The following is a 25,287-nucleotide window of genomic DNA, read 5'->3' on the forward strand; positions in this document are numbered from 1 at the left end:
GCCGCGTGCGCGCGTGCGCAGAAAGGCCCGCGCTCAGTCGCACTGCCAGCTGAGAAGAAGCGGCGCGGCGCGGCGGGCGGAGGTGGGTGCGCGGCGGGCGGGGGGCGTGACGGCCCGGCGCGGGGCCGGGTCGCCGGCTGTCACCGCGGCGGGGGCGTGCTGAGGGAGGGGACGTGGGGCAGGACTGCGGGGCCTCCGTCCGAGGCGGGGCGTGGGGGCCGGCCGTGGTGCGGGCCGGGGGTCCGGAGCCTGTGCGCCCGGGGTCCGCGGCCGTCCTCCCGTCCCTGCCCAGCCTCCCCGGGCCGGGCCCCGCGGACCGAGAGCCGGGCGGGGGGCGCCCGGGGCCGGGGCCCACCTCCGCGCCGCCCGACGCCCACCCCGGGGGCAGGGCCGGCGCCCCCCGACCCGCCGAGGTCTGCAGCCGGCCCAGGGCGAAGCGCCGGAAAGAGCTGTTCCTGTGTCACTCTTTTCTCGGGGCACTTTCCGGCTCTGCGGGGTAGGAAATCCTCTTCTGGACTCGAAATTGCAACAGATTCTCTGATAACGTTCTGCCCTTGAAGACCTGCAACTGCTTTCCTCTCGGCCCTCTGCTTGCCCCAGGATGACACGCCCGCCCACCTGCTGCCTAGGTATCTATCTACCCAGCCTCGGAGCCCTTGGCGTGGCTGCTGTGCCAGGCGGCAGCCGTCCTCCAGGCCTTGCCGGCAGAAGGAAGCATTTCCGCAGGGCCCCGGGCACTGTGATTTCCGAGCCTTGAGTAAGTAGGGCTGGAGGTCAGGGATAGGCTACACCCGGTCACGGTTTTCTTTGGGCAGGGGTGCTGGTGGCCTGGCTACAGGTTTTCATTGATGACCTTACTCCGTACAGGAACGGACGCTTTGGGGCTCCTGGATTGCGACTGACATTAAAGGCCAAAGGTTGTCTAAGAGCCACCTGGGCTATGGGGAGGCACAGGTAGACTGTTAAGTTAGCGGTGTGAGCGGGAGGCACAGGCCCGGTGGCCAGTGTGGCTGTGGCTGTGGCTGTGGTTGTGATGCTGGTGTTTCGATGTTTTCCCAGTTTCTTATTCCTAGTCAGGAGTCCGTCTGCTTTTCTGGGGCCAGTAGGGGCACTTGAAGGTGGTTTTCATTATTCTGGTGTACGTCTGCTCAGGTGTCAGTGGGGCAATTGCCAAAAAAACCCCCAAAAAACAACCCCCCCAAAACAAAACAAAACAAAACAAAAAACTGTTATTCCACAGGTGTAGCTGTTCCCTCCACTTGAGGGTGAGGGCTCATAGCAGACACCTGTAACTGTTTGCTTATTAATCTTGGAGACAAGCTTGCAGGTTCTATTCATTTGAAGGGATACAGGCTCTGAGAAGCAAACCCAGATGAGAAAAGATCAAGAAATCTCAGAAAGGTTTTGCAGTTAGCCTTAGCCGGAGGTGCAAGCCCCACACGCAGTTCTTTTGTTCTGAAGATTGGTCCTCAAGTAATCTTCTCAGCCCTGAGATAAAGCCTTTACGTGAAGCGCTTATTGGGTAGCAAGTGCTCTGTTTAGAAGCTTGTCTCTCCCTGTGAACAGGGCGAGAGCCATGTCACATTCATCTTTGCTCCCCTATTGTCTGGCATGGAGTGAGCAGGGTGGTTCTCTCTGAACGGCTGTTGAAATGCACCAAGGTGCTAAAGCTAGTGCGGTAGTTTTCATCTGGGTTAAGGGTGACCTTCGGGGAACGTAGACGTCATCTGGACAGGCTTTTCATAACAGTAATAAAATTCACCCCCTGAGTCTGCAAGTTCACCTGCAGGTGGGCCTCAGCACACCTGCCAGGACTGTCCAACAGGCCAAGTGACCTTGGGTACACCGTGTTGCTCCTAATTCCAGTTACGATCTGAGCCAACTCCGAAAACATATTTAAGTGTTTGCTTTTAGATGGTTTCTGGTTTAAAGTACATAAGAACAATGAAGCAGGTTATAAAAAAGCACTTAACGTTTACCCTGTTCAATGTTTTACCTGTTGAAGCATACCTTTCCTGTTATGACAACTCTGTCCATGGAGGAAAGAAGCCCTTTTCAACTCAAAGCAGCAATTTCAGTGGCTGTTACGAGTGTCACTTTCCAAAGGGAGATAATATCAAAGGGGGAAAAAAAACTCAGGCATTTTATTAAGAATCCACTTGAATTCTTTATTCAGTGGTTTTCATTATGCTTTCAACACAAATTTATCAAAATCCTACTTCCCTTCGCATCAGGAGGCCCCGTGCTGTTATGTGGCTGCAAAGCTGTGGGAGCCTCTGTGCTGGAGGTTACGGTGGCAGGGAGGAGGTGGGCTGCTGCGTGCCTGCAGATGTGGACAGAGTTTGCTGGGGAGAGAGGGCAGTAGCCTCCGGCTGGCCTTCAGTAGGGATTTCTGAGAAGGACTTGAGCTAAATTTTAAAGAAGGAATAGATGTGGCGAGATCGTGTGAGGGAAAGAGCCTTCCAGGCAAAGGGACGGTCTGTGTTATGTTTGCAGGGAGAAGGGCACGGCTACCTCACACCCTGCTATTGCAGGAAGGGCCTTGGGAAATTTCGGTGGTCAGGGAAAGCAAGGCTGGTCAGGGAAAGTGGCAGATTGGGAAGAGGGTTTGAGTTCCAGGCTCAGGTTTGAATTTTACCCTGAGAGCAGTGGGAAGCCCCCAAGGGACCTTGGGTTTGTGAGTGACTGACCAGATTGTCTTCTCTGTGGGTGAGGGGCCAGCGGTAGCCGTGTTGGGTGGTGAAGGCCTGCGCTGAGTTGGAAGCCCTTAAGGGGCCACAGAAGCCTCCCTGGCCAGACATAGGCCCAGCACAGAAGAAGGGTGTTGGGGGACAGGTGGCTGCAGGGAGGGGAAGGGCCAGGGAGAACGGAGGAGTAGGGAACACTCCAAGAGCAGGTGACAGCAGTTGGCAGTGCCATGCCACACACACGGGGTGCCGGAAGGAAGCTGGCTTGGGGGCAGGTGACGACTTTCAGTGTGGAGATGCTAAGCTGAAGGTCAGTAAGGCTTCCCAGTGGTAGGTGGATGTACATTAGTCTAGAGCCAAGGAGAACGTCCTGGGCTTGAGAACGTGTGCGGGACTCCTTCTGGTCATGCTGAAACCACAGGGACTGGGGTCGGCCTCCCCAGGGGAGCGTATGGAGTAAGCAAGAAAAGCCTGGAGGTACCTGATGTTTTATGTCCATACAGCAGAGGGTGGGTGAGGTAAAGGAAATCTGATTCATAAGCCCTTGCCTTTGGGGCCTGGGGGCAGGATCATGGGTTTCTTCGTTCTCACAGGGCCCCAGTTTGTTGGTTAGAGTAAAAAGCGAAATGTAAAATCAGAGGATTGATGCCAGGGGCCTTCCTGTCTTGTGGCTTTATGTGCCTTTTGGGAAACCCAGATAGTCACTCATCTCAAAGGATCCAATTGCCCTCTAGACCAAGGGTTGGTCCCCTCAGAGCATTCTTATAGTTAGATCTCTGAAAAAAGTGTTTTCCAGACCCAGAGACTGATTCAAAGTTGTGGAATTCTCGAGGTCCCCTTGCTGTACTTCTAGGACCCCAATCTCTGTGTGGTACATCAGCATTAGCAGCAAGCAGGACTTTGGAAAGACTCTCGATGCAGGGGAGCAAGTGTGTGGTGCCCACTCCTGTCTTCCTCCCACACCTGGGGGCTGAGGGGGAGAGGGTGGGGAAAGGCCCATGTTGCAAAAGGAGGCTCTCTCTGCCCTCAGGTGGCACAGGGCCCCACAGGGCTGGTCTGGCCTTCAGATAAGTGCACAGTGGGCTGTTAGAAGTTATCTTTGCCTCTGAAGGAACATGCTCCTCACTTAGGGCACCCGAGACAAGATCTCATTCTGTCCTGTGGCGGTTATGTCCCCCCCCACCTGGCTGGGTGACCTTATCAGTCTATCTGGGTATTGCACAAGGACCTGTCGGCAGGGGTCACATGTGAGCAGTCCTGGTTTCTCCCTCCAGCCTACCCAAGCTCCTCTCTCCTTTTACAGGTGATTGAGACATGGCTTGGCCTGTTTCCCATAATCTGAAACTGTGTCTGCCTAATTGTTACACAGTTTTAATTGAGTACCACACACAGTGAGGGGTGTTGCTTACTGATGGGCTATTCTGTTACCAATAAAAGCCTTACTGTGTAGTATTCTAAATGTAGCTCCTTACCTGTTCCCACTGAAAGCTTCTCTCTACATTCTGTCCCTTCAGCATTTCCTTGTATCATTTTGCAGGGGGTCTCTATCTTCAGTAATTTCTTTTCCAGCAAAGATAGTGCTAGCCTTCAAATCTTGGTAAAGCTGCTGGCCTTAGAAAGATCCAGGCGTATGCATTAATTCCTCCTGCCTCAAACATCCTTCCCTGCCCTTTGGGGCTGTCCCTCCCCACCGCCCGGCACAGGCCAGGCCTCGGTCTCATGCCCTTTGGCTTCCGGGAGCCTGTGTGGATGGACTGTAGGACTGTTCTGTCATCTGCGCCGTGGATGATGATCACTGGCCTGCCCTCTTAGAGCCTGAAGGGCTCGCTGCCCCGAGAGGCTCTGCCCTCTGCAGCCCTGTCCTGGGCCCATGCGGTCGCTTCTGCTTCCTGGGCCAGGGCCTCCTCGTCCCTCAGGACCCAGCTGAGGCTCCTGACGCCCTTTGCTTTCCTCTCTCGCGCATCTGTGCCAGGGTTGGCACGGTCCGTCTATTCGTGCCCCCGTAGGCAGCGGCTCATTGAGAGCTTGCGTCTCTGTATCCGGCACTTGGTACACAGGCGCCCAGGAAGTATTTTGAATGCCTATTAAAATGATTATACCAGCAAGACTCTCTCTCGCCCCAGCTTTGTTGTCAGGTCTAAAAATACTTGCTAAGAACCAGCTCTGTGCCCAGCCTTCTGAGGCACACCTGTGACAGGCACCTTGCTTGGAATTCAGACAGGTCAGGATTCCAATACTGCTGACAGGCAGGTTCTCTTCTGCTTCTCATTCTGCTCAGCAGGCAGATGGGTCACGTGCCCTGGGGGTGTTTTCCAGACCTGCTATTGGGAGGACCCTTTCTTGCTCGAAAGATATAGATCCTGCATTAGAGCCCCATTCCAACCTTAGCCCCTGCCTGTGGACAGACCAGGCCAGGCTGGGGCAAAGGTGTTTGAGGCGACAGAGGGACATAGGGAACTGTTTGGAGTGGCCAACAGGGACCTGTTTCAGGTCCTGTGCCCTAGGCTCAGGTGCCGTTGGTAAGACCTGCATTTGAACCTCTGCCTGGAGACAGGCAGACGGGCCAGCCAGCTGTGCTGTGATTAATGCCTCGTTAATGGTTACACCCCTTGTCCCTGGCACGCGCCCTCCATCGTGTGCCACCAGCAAAGGGCCACTATCCAGTTCCCCAGAACCGGCTGCCTGGTAGTCATTGTGGAGTTGCCAGTTGCCATTAATATTTGAAAAATCCCTGTGTTCTGCTTCAGGGATGAGGCAGAGCTCACACAGCCTGCCCTCCTGTTATGTAGAGATGCCTACTGGGAAGGTCACATGCATAGAACCAGTTGGCAAATGCTCTGTTATTATTAAGAATTAAAATTTGCCTCTTGGGCTAAAGTGGTTTGGGATTTTTCTGCATCTCCATGTTTCTTTCTCTTGTTTCCTCCTTCCCGGGTGCACTGGGTATGGCGGGAGGCCCCTGGACTCAAAAATCATCATGTGGTAGAAGAGCTGGACTCATAAGCAGGTCATCGCAGCAGCGTGCCCACAGTTAAAACCGTTTTTGCACAAAGAGGGGTCGAGTGCAGTGAGGGCACCCCCAGCCCTGCCTGGGAGGTCAGGAAAGGCAGGTGAAGGAGACTGGTATCTCCTGCCTTGCCTCCTCCTCCGCAGGGAGTAGGAGGAGTGCACCCCCAGTGCACCCGCACCAGGGGACAGACCCCGAAGGGAGGGCGGGGCCAGGGAAGGGTTTCAGGTGCAGCCCAGAGCTCTGTTGGTCGTGTGGAGTGTGCCGTGCTGGGGAGATGCTGAGGAAAGCAGCTGGAGGTACAGGGCCTGAGTTCACAAGAGGATCTCAGGCTGAGAAGAACGTGGACCCCTGTGAAAGCCACATTTAAGAGACTCGTGGGGGGATGGGAGCAGGAGTGGCATGGCGGCTGAGGAGTCAGGAGGGCAGGAAGGGGGAGGCCTCTGCAGAGGAGAGCTGAGAGCAGCGGGGTCATGTGTGCTTCAGGGACATAAGGGCCCAAGGGTGTCCCTGCAAGGTGGGCACACCCCACTCTCTCCAGAAACGTGACTGGCAAGGAAAGGAGGAGTGACAGAGCTGAAACAGTGCATGGGTTCTTAAGGCAGAGTGGGAACACTAAGGAGGCAGGAAAGGGGGGTGCCAGGGAGCTGAGATCCAGGCCCCGGGGGAGTGCAGACTGAGGGGCAGATGGAGAGGAGGGGCAGAGTGGGAGGGCCACAGGTGGGTGTGGGGCTGTCAGCTCGTGTGCAGAATGCGAGAGGATGCTGGCCGGCAGCTCTGAGGGCCCTGACTAGGGCAGCATGAGTTTTCTCCTCTACAGCTGGTGTGCAGGCACAGAGAAGTGCGCTCTCGGGCTGGCTTCCCCAGGGTGTGCCTGGTGGCTGAGACAGGAAGACAGGAGGGCTTGGCAGGCAGGTCTAGGCTGAGTGGGTGAGGAAGTAAAGCCAAGAGGGGCTGCTGGGTAAGGAGAGATGGAGTCACGATGTGTGGGAGGAGGGGCGAGGACCGTGAAGAGCTCCTGGACGGGGTCATGAGAGAGTGGGCTGTTTGTGACACACCATCTCTGGCAGTTTCAGACCTGACCAGGATGTGGATGAAGGGATAGAGATATAAAGCTTCTAAAGTTGGGGAGCATCAAGCCACGGTGGCCTCCTCTACCCTCTAATGCTCTGCAGCCTTTGAGCTGGGATGAGAGCGGGCAGGAAACAAGGACCCTGGTTGGGCAGGGTCCAGGGAGAACCCAGACGGGGGAGACGGGGTCCTGGGAGAGTTTAGAGGGGGGCAGGGTCTGGGGAGAGCTCAGATAGAGGGGGGCAGTTCTAGGGAGAGCTTAGAGGGGGATGGGATCTGGGGAGGGCCGAGGTAGAGGGGGGCAGGGTCCAGGGAGAGCCCAGACTGAGGGGAATGGGGTCCAGGGAGAGCCCAGACGGGGGGATGGGGTCCTGGGAGAGCTTAGAGGGGGGCAGGGTCTGGGGAGGGCTCAGATAGAGGAGGACCGGGTCTGGGGAGAGCCAAGGTAGAGGGGGACAGGGTCTGGGGAGAGCCCAGACCAAGGGGGACGGGGTCCAGGGAGAGCCCAGACCAAGGGGGACAGGGTCCGGGGAGAGCCCAGACCGAGGGGAACGGGGTCCAGGGAGAGCCCAGACTGAGGGGGATGGGGTCCGGGGAGAGCCCAGATGGGGGGAATGGGGTCTTGGAAGAGCTTAGACTGAGGGGGTTGGGGTCTGGGGAAAGTTTAGACAGAGGGGGATGGGGTCTGGGGAGAGCCGAGGTAGAGGGGAACAGGGTCCAGGGAGAGCCCAGACAGAGGGGTATGGGGTCCTGGGAGAGCTTAGAGGGGGGCAGGGTCTGGGAAGAGCTCAGATAGAGGGGGGCAGGGTCCAGGGAGAGTTCAAATAGAGGGGGGCGGGGTCTAGGGAGAACTCAGATAAAGGGGGATGGGGTCTGGGAGAGCTCAGATAGAGGGGGGCAGGGTCCAGGGAGAGCTCAGATAGAGGGGGGTGGGGTCTATGGAGAGCCCAGATAAAGGGGGATGGGTTCCAGGGAGAGCCCAGATAGAGGGAGATGGGTCCAGGGAGAGCCCAGATAGAGGGGGGCAGGGTCCAGGGAGAGCCCAGATAGAAGGGGATGGGGTCCAGGGGAGCCCCTACTGTCTGGCCAGAGGGACAAAAGGCATTTTTGGAGAGAGGATGAGGAGGTGGGTGCTGCGTGTCACAGGTAGAAGAGAGGAGCCAGAAGAGAGGTGGGAGTGGGGGAGGTGGGTGAAAGGACAGCCCAGGAAGGCAATGTGGCACCATCACCACCAGCCATCTGCAGAATCGGGGAGTCATCCTACAGCCGAGGGTTCAGATGGGGAGATGAACATCCGCACCTGCCCCCCAGGTTCCATACAGTGACCTGCAGCTTTTCCCCATGGCCTCCAGCAGATTTCCGGGAGTGGAATGGGGCATTTTCCTGGCCTCCCCACAGACAGGTGGGAAGACTGGGCCTCGTGAGGAAGTCCGATTTGACTCAGACTTAAGAAGAAGGTTCCGGAGTAGTGAGAGAAGGTGGTCATCACCTGCCTTGGAATGTGCCCTGCCCCAGGCCGGCTCTCATGGCCGGGCCTATCCCTGCTCCTTCTGGTCCTGTAAGCCAGATGGCCTCAGGGACCTCTCCCGACCCTGCACCTCCTTCCACCTTCCTCCCCTGAAGCTGCACCTGCCATGTCTACCATTCCTGACTTGCTGGTGCCCTTTCAGGCTGCCCCACTCCCACCCCCCGCCGGTCCTGTCTCGTACCCAAATGCCCCGTGAGCTGAGCTCTCCCTTCCCACATGGGTTGTCTTCCCCGCCTGGCCCACTGCCTGGTGGCCTCAGCGCTCCAAGCATCTCCGCGTCAGGCAGCAAACATGTCTTTCTCATGCACACACCCGAGGGAGGGCTGGAGCAGGGCTGTGTCACCTCTACATGCCCATCTCTGGTTCCAAGTGGGTGTTGAGGGGCTCCTCATCCCTGGCCTTTCTGTAGGCTCTGCTGTGAGAGAGTTTGATGGCCTAAAGATTGACAAAACTGTGAATTCCACCGCCTAAGAGGGGGAGCGGTCCTCTGTCCCATGGAAGTCCACAGACCCAGAGCCAGGCACGCCCCTGCCCTCCTTCCCTGTCCTGCGGGCCTGCCACACGCGCACAGGACTGAGGCCGCTGTCGCTTTCCTCTCCGTTGTTTGCTGGTCCTGCTCCCTGAACAGATGTAGGGTTGCTCAGGACACAGTGGAAATGCTGAGCCACAGCTGCCGACGCCGGCGGTGCAGCCTCCCTGTCCTGTGCTCGGTGACTAAGGCCCAGCAGGCCCGGCTTTGGACCGCACGCTGTCAGTGCTGGGGGCAGGGGGGAGCAGAATCCCTCTGCACGCGGCTGCTCTGCCTTCGGTGGCATCCAGGGCTGGGTGTGCACCCTCCATGAGGCTGACTAGGTGGCCGAGGAGTCCAGGAGCCAGCTTTGGCGTCCGGGCGGGGCCTTGCCTCCTGCCTGAGCTGCTTGGGTGTTTGCCCGAGACGCGTCTGTGCCATGACAAGCACCGCACATTCCCCCCCGCCCCCCCCAGCACTCCCTCCATTCTGCTGACCCTGCCCCTGCCTTGGGCCAGATTCTCTGTCCCCTGCTTGGGTGTCTGCCCCCACCCCTGGGTCACCCCGTCTGGTGGAATCCACCCCTGGGTGGTGTGTTGGGTCCGCCCCGTCTTCTCCACCCTCCCCAGCTGGCCTTATCCCCCCCTCCTCGAGCCTCCTCTCTGGACTCAGCCCTCCTTCCTGGGCCACCAGGGGGGTTTTCTCACCTGCCACCTTCTGCTTAGGCTCTCCTACTGCTCCCACTTGTGTGGGGCTGATGTCCAGTCAGCTGGTACACACGGCCATCGACCCTACCTGTCCCAGCTCTGTCCACGCAACACCACCCGCCTCAGCCTCCCCTCCTTGCCGGGCCCTGCTCTCTGTGCCCTGCCCCTGCGGCCAACTGCCCGTCTTTGTACATTCAGGATCCCCACCATTGCCCCTTCTGCTGTGCTCCAGTGGAGTCCGTGCCTTGCCTTGCTAGCTTTCATGGCACAGAGGAGGTATCTCAACAGAAGCCTGTCAAGTGAATAAAAGTCAGGGGCAAGGGGAGGCCTGGCGTGGAAGGGAGGCGCAGAGCCCAGTGTTGGTGGTTAAGATGGAATCACCCAGGCTTCATGTGTGTGCCTCTGCTTGTCACAGGAAAGTGAGGTTTAGGGGCACCTGGGTGGCTCAGTTGGTTGAGCGTCTGCCTTCAGCTCAGGTCATGATCCCAGGGTTCTGGGATTGAGTCCCGCAACAGGCTCCCTGCTCAGCGGGGAGTCTGCTTCTCCCTCTGCCCCTCCCCCTGCTTGTTGCACTTGCTCGCGCTCTCTCTCTCAAATAAATAAATACAATCTTTAAAAAAAAAAGTGAGGTTCACAGCCAAGAGTTTGGGGAAATCATGTTCCCCACTTAAGAGGTGAGAAATGCACAGGTCTTGTGACTCCTCAGACCCCGGGCAGTGTTTGGGGACAGCAGAGGGGCCCAGGGAAGCCAGCCCTGCACACGCTGAGGAGAGCACGTGGGTGGGGCTGACCGTCCAAGTGGTCTGTGCTGCCGAAGTTGGGGCGGGGGGGCTAAACGGGTCATGTGAGCGCTGGAGGCTGACAGACCGGGGTGCTTCTCCCTGTGCTGGGGGGCTCGTGGGTCCTCTCTGTACTTGGTTTCCTCATCTATAAAGTGGAGCCAGTTCCCATGCCCTTGACTTGTCCTCACGATTAGGGGAGGTAGGAATGCAAGGCAAAGTCAGTTGGCAGCCAGCCGCTGTGGGCTCTGTGCTCCACGGCCCCTGTGGTTTGGGGTGGGAAGGGTCCGGCTTGACCAGGTGCTGCCAGCTCCTTGTTCCTGGGCATCTCCTGCCCCACAAGGAGGTCTCGTCCGTCCCGCCGCATCTGCTCTTTCCTCTCACCCTGCTCCTGTCAGCAGGGGCACTGTGCACCTGACGGAGCAGAGCCAGCAGGTTTGGGGCTCCAGGGCTCCTGCACCCTGGCCAATACCTTCTCTTGCTGTTGCCCTGAAGGACAGAGTTGGGGTTGATTTGAACTCCCATGGGGTGCATCCAGCGGAAGTGTCTTCTCATAGGAACTCCCTCCTCAGAAGCAGCCGCCCTGGCTGGGGCCTGTGGGGAGGGTCCCCCCATGCATCGGAGCTCACCACAGCCTGATGTAAATTTGCCTTTGGCATACCCGGGACAGTGTACGTGGCCAGAGGGCACAGCGGTCATCACAACGGGAAGGGGAGCCGGACCGAGCTGTCGCCAGCATAGCAACATAACATTTAGGGGAAATAGGAGTCACTCATTTCCACTTAAAAGTTCTGTTTTTTGTTTTAGGGTTTATTTAGAGAGAACACACACGGGAGGGGCAGAGGGAGAGAGAAACTCCAGCAGACTCCTTGCTGAGCTTAGAGCCCGAAGCAGGGCTTGATCTCAAGACCCTGAGATCATGACCTGAGCCGAAACCAAGAGTCCAACTGACTGCACCACCCAGGGGCCCCTAGAGTTCTATTTTATTTTTGATCAAGAGTAACTTGCTTCCTGTCTGTAGGTAGCCTGAACCCTCAAAACAGTCATGGCGTTTGTGAGGGTCACTGGAAGGGGCTTACAGGGGTACGGGAAGCAGGTCTGTCAAAGAGGCCTTCTGCAGGGACTGTCCCTGGAGTGAGCCAGGCACTTGGATGGGCCCGTGGGAGAACCTCCCCCACCAGAAGGGGCCATACTCGGGCCCCTCTGCAGGACTCATCAAGTGATGTCCAACTGGGTCCCTGTCCGTCCCCAGATATCCCTGAGCCTGTACCAGGCCAGGGGATCCCGTACAGGCCAGGGCATCCTGTGGAGCAGTAACAAGAGGCCCTAGGGACATCTGAGCTGCCACGTGGGCCAGGCTAGGCTGAGTGTTTTCTATAAACAGTCCTCGTTAATCCTCATAACAATTGGCTTTTAAGTACGTTGGTTGGATCACATCCCTTCCCTGCTTCCGGCTGTACCTAGAAGAAAATCCAGACTCTTCCCCGTGCGGGATCCGGCCCCTGATGTCTCTGCTGCTCTTTGCCTTGCTTGCTGTGCTCTGGCCATTCTGAATGCCCTTCTCTTCCTGGAGCTCACCAGCCTGTTCCTGCCTCAGGGCCTTTGCACTTGTTCTTCTCATTGTCCACAGTGACCTTTCCTCAGCTCTCTTGGCTGCTGCTTCTCGTCACTTGAACTCAAATTAAGAGAGGTCCGCCCTCATTACCCTAGTTTTGGAATTTTTTGGATATCAAATGGAATTTTTTCCATTTTCCCAGAATTGCAAACTAGGCCCAGAGCGGATGACAGAGCACACAAAGTACTTCACTGCATTCCAAATGCAGAGAGCCACAGATGGCTGGTGGAGCCTCCTCCCACAGGGCTGGTGGAGAGGGGTCCCCTGAAAACCAGCCCGGCCCCCACCCCGTTGCTCTGCAGCGACCCTGAGACTGGTGGGCGGTGGCCTTTAGGGGAGTGCAGCATTTGTGATCAAAAGTCATTCCCTCCAGGGGCGCCTGGGTGGCTCGGTTAAGCGTCTGCCTTCGGCTCAGGTCATGATCCCAGAGTCCTGGGATCGAGCCCCGCATCGGGCTCCCTGCTCAGCGGGAAGCCTGCTTCTCCCTCTCTCACTCTCCCTGCTTGTGTTCCCTCTCTCGCTGTGTCTTTCTCTGTCAAATAAATAAATAAAATCTTAAAAAAAAAAAGTCATTCCCTCCATCTGCATTGGAGGCCCAAGGAAGGTGGTTTTCCAGGGCACCTGGCGGCAGGGCCTGGCTGGTGGGGTGTCCGGATTGGCCAGAGCACAGCAGGCTGGGAAAAGTGCAGTGGAGCCGTGGCAGGGAGCACGGATGAGGGGAAGTGAGAGAGATAGTGGGGTGTGCTTGTCTGCAGGGTGTCATGCACACCCCAGCCGGTGAGCCCAGAGCATGAGCTCACCCTGCCGGTGTTGCGTGAGGACCCATGCCAGTGAGGTGGGTTGTATTTATCAGCTCCGTTTCATATGCAGGTACCTGCCCTTTGGGGAAGAGGCATGGCTCATGCGAGGTTCAGGCAAACGGAGCTGGACTTGGAAGCCCGGCCTGCCGGACTTAACACTGGATCACCTCCTGCATTAGCTCCTGACTCCCTTCTCCAGTCCTGACCCCTGACTGTGGATGTGGAAGCATGGCCTGCTTCCCCCTTCCTGGCCCCTTGGGCAGCCGCCAGGGCGGGGGGCCATGGGGAGCAGGTGAGGCCTGTTTCCTGCATCCCGACAGTGTCCTATGGTAGCTACGAGCTGCAGGAGGAGGGTCTGAGGGGACAGGCACGTCAGCTCCAAAACTGACCTCCAGGGCACGAGTGTTCAACTGAGAGTAGTTCATATGTTCTTACATGTTTGGTGTGTTTCCTGCCCCCCGACTTCTTCCCAGGAGCCAGCTTGCACTATCTAACATGGTTGTGAATGAGTGTGCGTGTGTCAGTCTAAGGAAAAGGCTTTGCAGGATACGCCCTAAAATGTGAGTCATGTTTACCTTTAGGAGGAAGAGGGGGTAGGGTTGGGGTGGGCAACTGAAACAGGACTTCACATTTTTGTTCCACAATTTTGTATTATTGGCCCTTTTTGTGATGATGCTTTCCTGTTTAAAAACGACAACAACCGAGAAAACCACCCTGGATCTGGTTTTATAGATGCCTAAAGCAGTCGCTGCAAGCCTCGCTGGCCCCGGAAATGCCATGCTGTCTCTCGGGGTGGGGCTTGAGGAGGACACCTCTGGGAGCTCAGGGAGTTCCTCCAGGGTCTTCTAAGCACGCCCCAGCCTCGGACTCCCTCTGAATCCGGCATGTCCCTGAGCTCCTTGCTGCAGCAAACGAAACCGTTTGTCTGCTTCTCCCTGAAGGTCCTTCTGAAGGAACTTTGCAAGGTGCGATAATTGTCTTTGGAGTTGCCAGTTTAATATTCCACCAGAATGGGAGGCCAGTTGAGTGAGGATTGGTGCTGTCCTGCCCAGCTCTTGTTCTGCTTATAAACATGTTTACTGCCCTGAGAAGGAGCTGCTGCTTTTCTCACACACAGGATGGGCCTGGGGTCCCCTTCAGAGGTTAGTGGGCCCAGAGCCTAGTATGAAGGATCTAAACCCTATAGGTGGGGCTCCTGGCTGGCTCAGTCCGAAAAGCGTGTGACTCTTTATCATGGGATTGTGAGTTTGAGTCCCATGTTGGGGGTAGAGAGGACTTAAAGAAATAAAAACTAAAAAAACAAAACAAAACCCGGAAACCTATAGGTAATTTGCACATGGGGACTGTGGGGTGCAGCCTGGGTGTGGCTCTTCAGGGCCTGGGCAGGGGGGCTCCTTTCCCACCCAGGACAGAGCAAACTTACTAGCTCCATGAAGGCTTCTTTTTTCTGAAAAGGAAGGAAAGGCTCCAGCCCAGCCGCAGGCAGGGTTCCGCTGTGGGTGAGGCACTGCTTGGTGGGACTTGTGAAATGGGTGTTGTTACAAAACCTTATTTTAGTTCATCTTCTCTATGGGGAAGCTCCTATAAGAGCAGCATCGACTGATACGTATCCAGGAGAGCTGGAAGCTAGACTCCGACAGACCCTGGCATGCCCACATTCACAGCAGCATTGCTCACGGGAGCCAGGAGCTGGCAGCGACCCAAGCCCACCTGCAGATGAGGGGGTGAACGCAACGTGTTCTGTCCACACGGTGGAATAGTCTTTAACCATGAAAAGGAATGACATTCTGATTAGGGGAGGGCAGGATGGACAGGTGGAACACAGCAGTATTCTAGGGCAGTGAAAATACCCTGTATGGGCCTGTCATAAGGATACATGTCATCATACATTTGTGCAAACTCCTAGAAGGTACCCTTGTTACCCTGCAGATTTCAGGTGACGATGACGAGTTCATGCAGGCTCCTCACTGGGGAGCAGTGCCGATGATGGGGCATTCTATGTATGTGTGGGGCAGGCAGGGGGTGAGAAATCTCTGTGCCTTTCTCTGCATTTCCTTCCTCTCCATTTTCCTGTGAACTTGAAACTGCTGTAAAAAACAGTCTTAGGGGTGCCCGGCTGGCTCAGTCAGTAGAGCAACTCTTGACTTGGGGTCAGGAGTTCCAGGCCGACGTTGGGTATAGACGTGACTTAAAAATTAAAATCCTAAAAAAGTAAAATAAAGAATAAAAAGTAGTCTTAAGTTAAAAAAAAATTCTCGGGGCACCTGGGTGGCTTAGTTGGTTAAGCGTCTGCCTTTGGCTCAGGTCATGATCCCAGGGTCCTGGGATTGAGCCCCCCATCAGGCTCCCTGCTCCACAGGAAGCCTACTTCTCCCTCTCCCACTCCCTCTGCTTGTGTTCCCTCTCTCGCTGTGTTTCTGTCAAATAAAATCTTTAAAAAAATTTTTTTAATTAAAAATTCTGATACACGCTATAAATCTAAATGAACCTTGAGGACATGATGCTCAGGTAAGGCAGACACAAAATGACGAATGTGTATGATTCCACCTCTGTGAGGCTTCTGTGAGTTGTCCCATTCACAGAGACAGTAGAAGGGTGGGCACCAGGGGCTGGGGAGGGGGCGTCCGTGTTTAATGGGGGCAGAGTTTCAACTGAGGAAGAGGAACGTGATCTGGTTTTATACTGTAATTCTTTAATTTCCACTCAGCGTTGTTAAGGCGTGACTTCCTTTTTATATTTTCAGGTGAACGTGATCTGGGGATGGATGGTGGTGAGGGCTGCACAACCGTGTGAATGCGCTTAATGTGTGCACTCAAAAATGGCTAAAATGGTAAATCTTCTGTATATTTTGCCACAGTGAAAAATACTGTATCAAGTTTGCTTCTTCCTCTGCCCCTCCCCCAAGCTCATGCTCGCACCTGCATGCTCGCTCGCTCTCTCTCTCAAATAATAAATAAATCTTGAAAAAACAAAATAAATGTGAACCTTCAAATGCATTTAAGTCTGACTTTTAAACCAACAGGGTATGGGATGGCAAACAGGTTAGCAGAAAAGCCTCTGAGAGGGAGCTGGGGATTTGGCTGCTCCGTGCCCTGCCTGGCAGCCTAGGACTCCCTTCCTGGGCCCCCTACACCATGGACCCCCCGGGGTACAACTGCTTTGTGGACAGAGACAAGATGGACGCTGCCGTGCAGGACCTGGGCCCCAAGGAGCTGAGCTGCACCGAGCTGCAGGAGCTGAAGCAGCTAGCTCGCCAGGGCTACTGGGCCCGCAGCTATGCCCTGCGGGGCAAGGTGTACCAGCGCCTGATCCGGGACATTCCCTGCCGCACTGTCACGCCGGACGCCAGCGTGTATAGCGACATCGTGGGCAAGATCGTGGGCAAGCACAGCACCAGCAGCCTGCCCTTGCCCGAGTTCGTGGACAACACGCAGGTGCCCAGCTACTGCCTGAACCCGCGCGGCGAGGGTGCTGTGCGCAAGATCCTGCTGTGCATTGCCAACCAGTTCCCGGACGTGTCCTTCTGCCCTGCCCTGCCAGCCGTTGTGGCCCTGCTGCTCCATTACAGCACAGACGAAGCCCAGTGCTTCGAGAACGCCTGCCGCATCCTGGCCTGCAATGACCCCAGCAGGAAGCTCATGGACCAGAGCTTCCTGGCCTTTGAGTCTTCCTGCATGACCTTTGGGGACCTGGTGAACAAGTATTGCCAGGCGGCCCACAAGCTGATGGTGGCCGTGTCCGAGGACGTCCTGCAGGTCTACGCGGACTGGCAGCGCTGGCTGTTCGGGGAGCTGCCCCTCAACTACTTCGCCCGCGTCTTCGATGTCTTCCTGGTGGAGGGGTACAAGGTGCTGTACCGTGTGGCGCTGGCCATCCTCAAGTTCTTCCACAAGGTGAGAGCTGGGCAGCCGCTGGAGTCGGACAGCGTGAAGCAGGACATCCGCGCCTTCGTCAGGGACATCGCCAAGACTGTGTCTCCGGAGAAGCTGCTGGAGAAGGCGTTCGCCATCCGCCTCTTCTCCCGGAAGGAGATCCAGCTCCTGCAGATGGCCAACGAGAAAGCTCTGAAGCAGAAGGGCATCACCGTCAAGCAGAAGAGGTAGGCGGGCCTCTTGGGGCCTCAGGCGTGGCCCCCGGCAGCTCTGAGGGGCCCACGTGGGCAAGGGCTGGGGCACGTCCTGGGGGGTGGGGCTGGAACCCATCTTGTCAGCCTCTTGGTCGGCCACCAGGCTGCCCTGCGTGGTTAGAAATGCACGGGAGGGAGATGGGGCCTCGCGGGTGCAGAAGGTGCAGGGTCCTGCCCTCAGGGACAAGGCCCATGGCTGTGACAGAAGCCAGACATTGACCGTGGAGTCAGAGGTCTGCAGGGGGCCGGGCTGACCGCTGAGCATCATTTCAGAGCTGCCCCTGCTCTGCCCCTCCTGCTCTGGGCTCCCTTGCTTGCTGTCCTCGTGGCTGCTGGGTATGCCCGCCGCCCTGAGCACAGCACCTGGGAGCTGGGCTGGGAAGGGTGCATGGCAACCGCACACCGTCTCGGCCTGACCAGGCCGTCGGTACGGAGGCCTTTCTCCTAGGCCACAGGCAGGTGCGTCCTGGCCGTCGGTACTTGCCACTAACCTGTCCTTGTCTGTTTTATTTTTCTTCCTCTTCTCTGTGTCCGTTGCTTCCTCCTGTTTTTCAGTGTTTCACTCTCTAAAAGGTAGGTCTGTTAACCACGTGTCCGTGCCTGGCCTCTCTCCATCTCTGGCTTGGCTGTCCCAGGGCCTGGCTGCTTGCTCCGCTCTCAGGGCTGGCTTTGGCAATGCTACCTTGAAGCCTGGCTGATGTTCAGGTCCTGTCTGCTCAGCTGCCTCGGATGGGCTGTCTGTCAGTGCTTGGCTGGCTCTCTCTCTGTCCCCATTTATTAGGGAAAAGGTGCTTTTGTCCTGGCCCAGGCTGGGTGCTCTCCCCTCTGTAACCTCTGGGAGTGGGGCTCCAGGGGTCAGTGCCATCCCGTTTCTCCCTCAATGGGTGAGAAGCCCCCTGCAGGCTTAGCTTCCACGAGAGGTTCTGCATCCCTCCAGGGTGGGGGGCATGGTCAGGGCTGGGGTCCCGACTGTGCTCTAAGCCCTCACTGCTCTCCCCAGGCAGTTTGTGCACCTGGCCGTGCATGCAGAGAACTTCCACTCCGAGATTGTCAGCGTGAAGGAGATGAGAGACATCTGGTCGTGGGTCCCCGAGCGCTTCGCCCTCTGCCAGCCCCTTCTGCTCTTCTCGTCCCTGCAGCATGGGTACAGCCTGACCAGGTAACCCCCAGGAGACCAGCACACACTGGGCCTGCCCTCCCGAGGCCCGCCGGTGCAGGGGGACAGAGCGAGCTGTGGGACCACTCCAGAATGTTGTGGTGGTGGCTGGAGATGGGCCCCTGGATATTCCCAGGGGGCCCCGGAATCGGGAGCCCCTCTTCCTGGACTTCTCTTACTCCCAGGCCACCCACACTTGAGGGCTCAGTGCCCTGAATACACAGCATGGCTCCAGGCTTCTGTGTGGGTGGTGGGACAACATGGGAAGCAGAATCCCCACCCAGGAGTGTAAAGAATCCTAGCACAGGATGACCCGTGTCACTACTTCCCAACCCCCACTTGGCTGGTCCACAGGTGGGTCCAAGGAACTCCCCCTCAGGGCATACCGCCTCTCAAGGCAGCTCTGCCAGGTGTAGCCCCAGGTGGCCTCAGAAGTTTCTGGCTTGGGTCACAGGTGACCCCACAGAGGTGGCATAGCTAGAGATCGATTCGCCTGCTCCCCCCCGCTGCCCCTCCCCCGTGCTCTGTGGGAGGCCCGGCAGGAGTGTGGGACAGCCCGGCAGGGCCACCAGGGACGCTGGGCAAGCCCTGGGCGCTTGGTGCCACCACAATGCAATGTCAGGCCTCCTCAGGCACTTCTCAGTGTTGCCTCTCAGGCTCAGGCTCCTGGGCACGTGCCGAGCTTTCCTAGAACAGGGACCTGTTCCTCTGGTCTTGCCTCCCTGAAGCACCTGGCACATGGCTGCTGCAGTTGGTCTGCCGTGCACCTTCCCCCCACATACAAGGACACACAGTCTGGCGTAGCTGACTGCTTGGCCTCCAGGCTGCCTGGCCTGGGCTCTGTCTTGGCTGAGAAGTATCCAGGCCAAGGTGCTGCCAGGTCCTTGGCCATCGGGCCTGCTCCCCAGGACACAGGGAAACACAGTTCCCAGGCCCACCTACCCCAGACAGCCTGGGCTTCTCAGGTACAGTGGGCACCAGATGCTGTGGCTGAAGGTCGCACTGGGCAGGATGCCAGCCTGGACATGTGCTCTTTGCTGCCAGGTTCTATTTCCAGTGTGAAGGACATGAGCCCACCCTCCTGCTCATCAAGACCACGCATAAAGAGGTGAGGAGGGATCCGTGCCTCTGATGAGCTTCGGGGAGGGTGGGTGCTGCCTTGAAACCTCTACCCAGGCTTCCTGCACTCAGGGGTACAGAGTGGAAGAGGGGTGAGCCCAGCCTCCCCGAGTGACCACCAAGGACCCAGGGCCTCCTGTCTCCCCTGGGCCTCTCGGCTCCTGCTGAAGCAGCCTGATCCCCCAGGGCCTGGCTTCAGGGAGCACTGCAGAAATAACCTAGTGAGCAAGACCCTGCCTCCCCTCCACTTGCTGTCTTCACCCGCCCCCCCACCACACCCCGACAGGTAGTCGTCAGGGCCTGTCCACTGCAGTCACCTGGATGTGCCCTGAAGCATCTAGGAAAGTCAGAACTCACGGGCCTCCATTCTGGGGGCATGTGCTCCCGGTAGAGGCTCCTTGTTCCTTGGCTCCCAAACCTGCACCCATGGGAGTTTTAGGTTACTCACCCCGTTCCCGATCCTGTCTGTGTTCTAACAGGTGGCTCACTGTCAGACACGGGGGGCAAAGCCCGCAGCCACTCAGAGGACTGAGTCTGTTGGTGAAATCTAGCACTTTGCTAGCTGGCAGGGTTGGGAAACTTTCTAGAGCGGGGTCCTCTCTGGGAAGCTTCTGTGTGAGGGGCATCCCTGGGGTTGACAGCCGAAGTTCGAGTGCAGACGTGGGCTACTCTCCATGCTTGAGGGCCAAGGAGGGAAACAAAAGTATCTTCAAGGCCGGCCGAGGTGGCCGCCCACCCACCGTCACTGCCTGCCCCATGTCCTCCAGACTCTGACCTCCCCACCCCGTGGGCCACCTCTGGCTCTCACCCTTGGGTTGGTGCGGGGGTGTAGCTGTGCCAACAGTGCCCCCCAGCAGCGAGTGAGGGATGCTCCTTGCAGGCAGGCGGGGTGCAGCCTCACGCCCCGGGCCTTTCTCCCCAGGTGTGTGGGGCTTACCTGTCAACAGACTGGAGTGAGAGAAACAAGTTTGGAGGCAAAGTGGCCTTCTTTGGGACCGGAGAGTGCTTCGTGTTTCGGGTGAGTGAGTCTGCCAGCTGCCCACCCCACAGGGTGCCCCCGTGCTGGCTTCTCGTTGGTGATGGTCAGACCACACTGCATGAGCTCAGGTGGGCCTTGGCCGTATGCAGCGTCTCCCCAGCCCCGGGCGCGGGGCCTGGCACTGACGGGGACTGGTAGGGGGCATGGGCAGGAGGGCCGGTGGGGGACCATGTGCTGGGACTCATACTGCCCTTTGCCCTCAGCTGCAGCCTGAGGTCCAGCGCTATGAGTGGGTGGTCATCAAACACCCAGAGCTGACCAAGCCCGTGTCCTTGGAGGTCCCTGCCACCCCGTCCCCACCCTGCCGCCCTGTGTCCTCTGACCCTGCTGACCGCCTCTCGCCCTTCCTGGCTGCACGTCACTTCAACCTTCCCTCCAAGACGGAGTCCATGTTCATGGCCGGGGGCAACGACTGCCTCATCATAGGTGGGTACCTCCCTGCACCCCAGGCTGGACTTCCGCCCGCCCTTGGTCACTGAGCCTGGGAGATGGGTGCGGGCTCGTGGGGCACAAAGCTCTTGCATAGTAGGTGCCTCCCCTGAGGGACGGGCAGAGGAAGAGAACTGGGACTGTGGGCTGGAGCAGGGGTGGGAATGGGGACAGCAGGGTGTGCGGTGGGGGACCCGGGCCCGCCCTGTGGTCTTGGAGAAGTCTCTGGCAGGGCCGGGGCAGGGACAGCTAGGAGGCTTGCCCCAGCCAAGTGGAGAGGCTCAGGAGCAGGGGGAGAGTGTTTCGGGGGTGGTGCTGGACAGAGGGGCAGCCACTGACCGGAGCATCCCACAGGTGGAGGGGGCGGCCAGGCACTCTACATCGATGGGGACCTGAATCGGGGCCGCACCGGCCACTGCGACACTTTCAACAACCAGCCCCTCTGCTCTGAGAACTTCCTCATCGCGGCTGTGGAGGCCTGGGGCTTCCAAGACCCTGACACCCAGTGACAGGCCCGCAGAGACGGTGACTGAGCCGTCACTGTGGGGTGGGGGTGGGGCAGGGGCCAGGCCCCCCCTTCAGGGGGAGGCAGTAAGTGAGGACCCCTGTGCCGTGGGCAGCGTCAAGGTGCAGCAGGGGCTCTGGATCTGGGCGGGCCAGGGGATGCCGGGACCTCAGATGGCTGGGCCTGTCCCTGCTCAGACCTGCTCACACCTGCTGCCTCGAGCTTGGGCTCAGGCCCCAGTTGTCCTCTGTGGAGGCATCTGGTGCTGGGGCCTAGAGGGGCCACGTCTTGCAGGCCTGAGTCTCAGACCCTTGGTGCAGGGGTGGGGACAAGAAAGGCAGAAGGAACCTTCCACGAAGTGTGGGGCCATGGTGCCCCCTGCTGGTGCCTCACCGCCGCTCCCTAGCAGAGGCGTCTCCCCAGAAGAGACAGGCATCCTGGGGCCTGCTCCTTGGCCTTGTCCCCCCTCCCCCCCCCCCACAGCAGGAGTACCTGCCGGGGGCTTCTAACCCCATGCCCTCCTCCCCGCGCTGGCCTCCAGTGGCTGCCTCTCCTACAGAAACCGCAGGGAGAAAGGGGAGGGCGGGATGTGTGCTGAGCTCTGGGCCCCTCCTGAGAGAGGGCCGCGCACCAGTATAATGGGGGGCTGGAGGGGACATCACGGCTTCCTGTGTTTCAGAGCCTGAGGTTTCTGCTGGGCCCCACTGTGGGTCCATACCCGAAGAGTCCACCCAGGTTGGCCCAGGATGGCCCAGGGGAGGGGTCCCTCTGCAGCTGACCCCAAACCAGCCAGCTCCATGTCCAGGAGAAGCCCGGACCTGTGGGGGCTTCTTCAGCCCTCCTCTCTGTGCTGGGCCACCTCCACTCCCCGACAGTCTCTGCAGTGGCCCCAGGCTCCTGTCCAGACTGCTCAGCGTGGCATGCTCATCTTTGTCCATCCCCACGCGCCCCAGGTTGCTAGGGTTGCCCCCTGCCCAGATCCCTGCCACGTGCTCCTTCATACACCCCTCTGCATCCCTCACACAGCCCTGTAGTTGGCCATATAACATGGTTTTCTTGTGCCGCCTCTGCCCCTTTCCCTGCCTGGCCTGGCCCCACACAAACCCTGCAGACCGTAGGTGCCACATGAAGACTTGTCAGGGAGTGACCTCCCACCTCGTGACCTCCCTCAGCTGGTCCTGAGGGCCTGGGCACCTGGGGGAGGAGGGGAAGCCGACAGACACCCAAGCAGCCACGTGGGGCTGTGGCAGCCTGGGCCACAGGTGCCAGGGGTCCCGCCCCCCAGCCTGGTCCCCACATGGCTGCAGCCAGCCCCTCAGCGTCCCCATGTGCCATGCCTCTGCTGTCTCTGTCTCGCTTCTCCTGTGAGGCATTGGCTGTCCTCTGCCACCTACTCCAGTGTCCTCTGAGCCGGGCCACCATGGTGCAGGAGGAAGGACCAGAAGCCCCATGTTGTGGCATTGGGCAAGCCACGGATCTGTTTCTCCAACTGTAAAATGGGGCCGGTCATCGTGCTCTGCTGTCCCCACGGGACTGTTGAGCGGCTCTGAGGGGGACAGCATGAGTCTCTAGTGAGAGGAGAGGCACGGGGAGGCAGTGTAACTGCTCACCTCCCCCCACTGCCACCCTTGCCCCCCCCTCCTCTGAGCCCCCACAGCCCTCTGTTGTAGTGCCCACTTTGGTGTTCATTAAACACGGTCTCGTTACATGAACTCCGAGGGTCCAAGTTTGGTCTCTTCAACCAGAGGGGCCTCCAGGGGCCCCCCTGGGCGCACCACCAAACGAGGCGGGTGCGCCTCTGAACGGGGTGGGCACCGGAAGCTGCACCCTCATGATGCCGGTCAGTCCATCATCAGTGGAATGTTGCCTGCCTTGGAAAACGGTATTCCAGCACTGTTTATGCAGCTCCCTCTTGAGGGAGGCTGGGGGATTCTTTGGTGAGTCTGGAGGAGTCTCTGTGGCTGCTCCCAAGGCCCTGCCTGGCCTTCCCAGAGGTCCAGCCCAGGAGGGCAGGTGCTGCTTAGCCACCACGTCTGTCTCTAGTGTGAGGTCTCTGTGTGCGCACATGCAGCCCTCCGTTCCCTCGGCCGGCACGTCTGCTTCCCAGCTGTCCTGCTGAACAAAACGTATGTGTGATCATCCCCTTCATTTTTAATTCCTATTTATTGTCCTTGTTACGTATCAGGTGTTCCCAAATAGAACACGTTTTGTTAATACTCTCTATCATTTCTTATTACCTAAAATTTCCTAAGATGTTAAAAATAGCTAACATTTTATGGAATTGCATGACCAATTATCATTCAGTTTTCTAGAAACATTTAAAAGTTTATTTTGAGGGGCACCTGGCTGACTCATTCGGAAGAGCCTGGGACTCTTGGTCTTGGAGTCGTGAGTTCAAGCCTCATGTTGGGTGTGGAGTTTACTTAAAAAAAAAAAAGTTTATTTTAAAAATAGAATATAATTTAAACCAGTTCATTAAATAATTTGTTAAAGTGGACTTTATGTCTTTAGGGCTTCAGAACATCAGTTTTTCAAAAACAATTTATAATAGTAAGTCATTAGTATTATGAATTTTTCAGAGTTTTAATTACTGAATTAAAATTCGTATTTCAGCTTTTCCTGCTTTTATAAGCGGCATGCTTAACTTTTTGAGTTTTTCATGGCACCATGTTTTAGAAAATTCTGAAGATTTCAGGCTTTCAAATTTTTCTTGTTTCCTGAAGCCATAAGGACTTTATAGTCTCAAGTATTTTATATTTAATAGATTCAATGTTTGTAACTTTTAATTTGGAAATAATTTTAGATTTAAAAGAGATGCAAAGATGATGCAGAGTTTCCGTATTCCCTACCCAGTCTGCTGTGTGGATACGGGGCATGTATCCCAGCAGAAATGAATGTTGATATATAGTGCTGTTAACTACAGATTTAATCCAATGCCTTCGGTTTTCCCACAGTCCTTTCTCTGTTCCAGGAATAGATTTAATTTGTACACATATTTACATTTTTATTAAATCCAGAATATCCTCAAAATTCAGAAGACTAACCCTGGTCAAAAAAAAAAAAAAAAACATAACTAATTGCCACAATTAGCACAGTGAGGTGTCAGGAGCGGATGCATGTCTGGACTGTGCTGGTCCTCTGTCCCGAATGTCTCATTTGCTTGTGGAAGTTACCAACTGAAGCAGGAGTAGAGAGGTTGCCTCACCAGCACTTCACCCTACCATGTGGAAGTTAGGCGGAGAAGTGTGTGGATCTTTAAAAATAATTTGGTATAAACTAAATTATGATCCGGAGGCGTTAAGATGGCAGAGGAGTAGAGGGACCCTAAGTTTGTCTTGCCCCCGGAGCACAGCTAGTTATCAAGTCATTCTGAACACCCAGGCAATCAGTCGGAGATCTGAGAGAACAAAACTGCAAGTCTGCAAGGAAAGCAACCCCCTTTTGGAAGAAACCAATATGGCACTGTATGTTGACTAACTAAAATTTAAATTAAAAATTAGGGTCTTCATTCTGTCAGTGTCGGGTTATGGTCAAGAAGTGAGGTACGGTGTCACATGACTCATGGCTACAGACGAAACGCCTCACGTGTTTGCAGACACGCTGTCTTGACTTGACCGTATGGAATTTGTTAACTCTGTGCTTGGGGCCAAGGAAGCAAAATCAGTGGCCACTCTGTGGTGCAGACACACCAACTGTTAGAGACCTTCTGCTTCAGATTGCTGAATCTGCAGGTGTGTTCCCTAGCTGGCCAGCTGGTTCCAGCCGTTAGAGACACTTTGTCGAGAGGCGCCCCTGAGCAAGGGCGCCTGCAGGTTGGGTCTGCTCCAGGGGCGCCGGCAATGACATGGAGGTCCGGGAGTGGGCCCTTGCTCCATTTCCTACTGAGGTATGCTACCTGGCACAGGCCACGGTTTGCCAAAAGCTAGCGAGCTGGTGATTAAGGAGGAGAAAGGGTTGTGTGAATCACTTTACCTTTCCATTCTCATGTAGGGCGGTTATTGGCTGAGAAATGGATTTTTACTCGACCGACACTTTGGAGCATCTGAATGAAGAATCTGAATGAATGAAGTGAGACCAAGTGAAAATAGACTGGGGTGTGGCTTGGCAGACAAATCTAAGCTGGGAAACGTGAAAATAAATGATTTAGTGACCTGGTTGGTCAGTGTTCCTTTGAGTCCTAAATAAAATGAATGCCAACGAATGGAACCTCA

At 56.8% G+C, this 25,287-nt stretch overlaps 1 protein-coding gene across 5 annotated transcripts; it reads left to right on the forward strand.

Moving 5' to 3' along the window:
* On the forward strand, positions 1-25,287 carry TBC1D24 (TBC1 domain family member 24). Of its 5 annotated transcripts, XM_028111665.2 has the most exons (10): positions 30-82; positions 12,773-12,994; positions 15,446-15,532; positions 15,725-16,801; positions 17,829-17,987; positions 19,029-19,092; positions 20,026-20,121; positions 20,346-20,568; positions 20,926-21,096; positions 25,067-25,287. In XM_028111665.2, the coding sequence occupies exons 4-9, from the start codon at positions 15,837-15,839 to the stop codon at positions 21,078-21,080; spliced, it is 1,662 nt and encodes a 553-aa protein (XP_027967466.1). In that variant the 5' UTR covers positions 30-82; positions 12,773-12,994; positions 15,446-15,532; positions 15,725-15,836; the 3' UTR covers positions 21,081-21,096; positions 25,067-25,287. The 5 variants fall into 5 exon arrangements, with proteins under 5 accessions (XP_027967464.1, XP_027967466.1, XP_027967467.1 ...); XM_028111663.1 differs by lacking the exon at positions 12,773-12,994 and having other exon boundaries at positions 1-82; XM_028111661.2 differs by lacking the exons at positions 30-82; positions 12,773-12,994 and adding an exon at positions 379-757.

The sequence above is a fragment of the Eumetopias jubatus genome, unplaced genomic scaffold, assembly GCF_037043125.1.
Source record: "Eumetopias jubatus isolate StellerSeaLion01/CBP00866 unplaced genomic scaffold, mEumJub1_p1.0 scaffold_12, whole genome shotgun sequence".
NCBI lineage: Eukaryota > Metazoa > Chordata > Mammalia > Carnivora > Otariidae > Eumetopias > Eumetopias jubatus.

What these genes read in the sequence shown, in the direction of transcription:
- TBC1D24 (XM_028111663.1), top strand. Translation starts at nt 15,837, where the DNA reads ATGGACCCCCCGGGGTACAACTGCTTTGTGGACAGAGACAAGATGGAC. An exon ending in TCAAGACCACGCATAAAGAG is followed by an intron (nt 19,093 to 20,025) that starts GTGAGGAGGGAT and finishes CTTTCTCCCCAG; the next exon opens with GTGTGTGGGGCTTACCTGTC. An exon ending in CAACGACTGCCTCATCATAG is followed by an intron (nt 20,569 to 20,925) that starts GTGGGTACCTCC and finishes AGCATCCCACAG; the next exon opens with GTGGAGGGGGCGGCCAGGCA.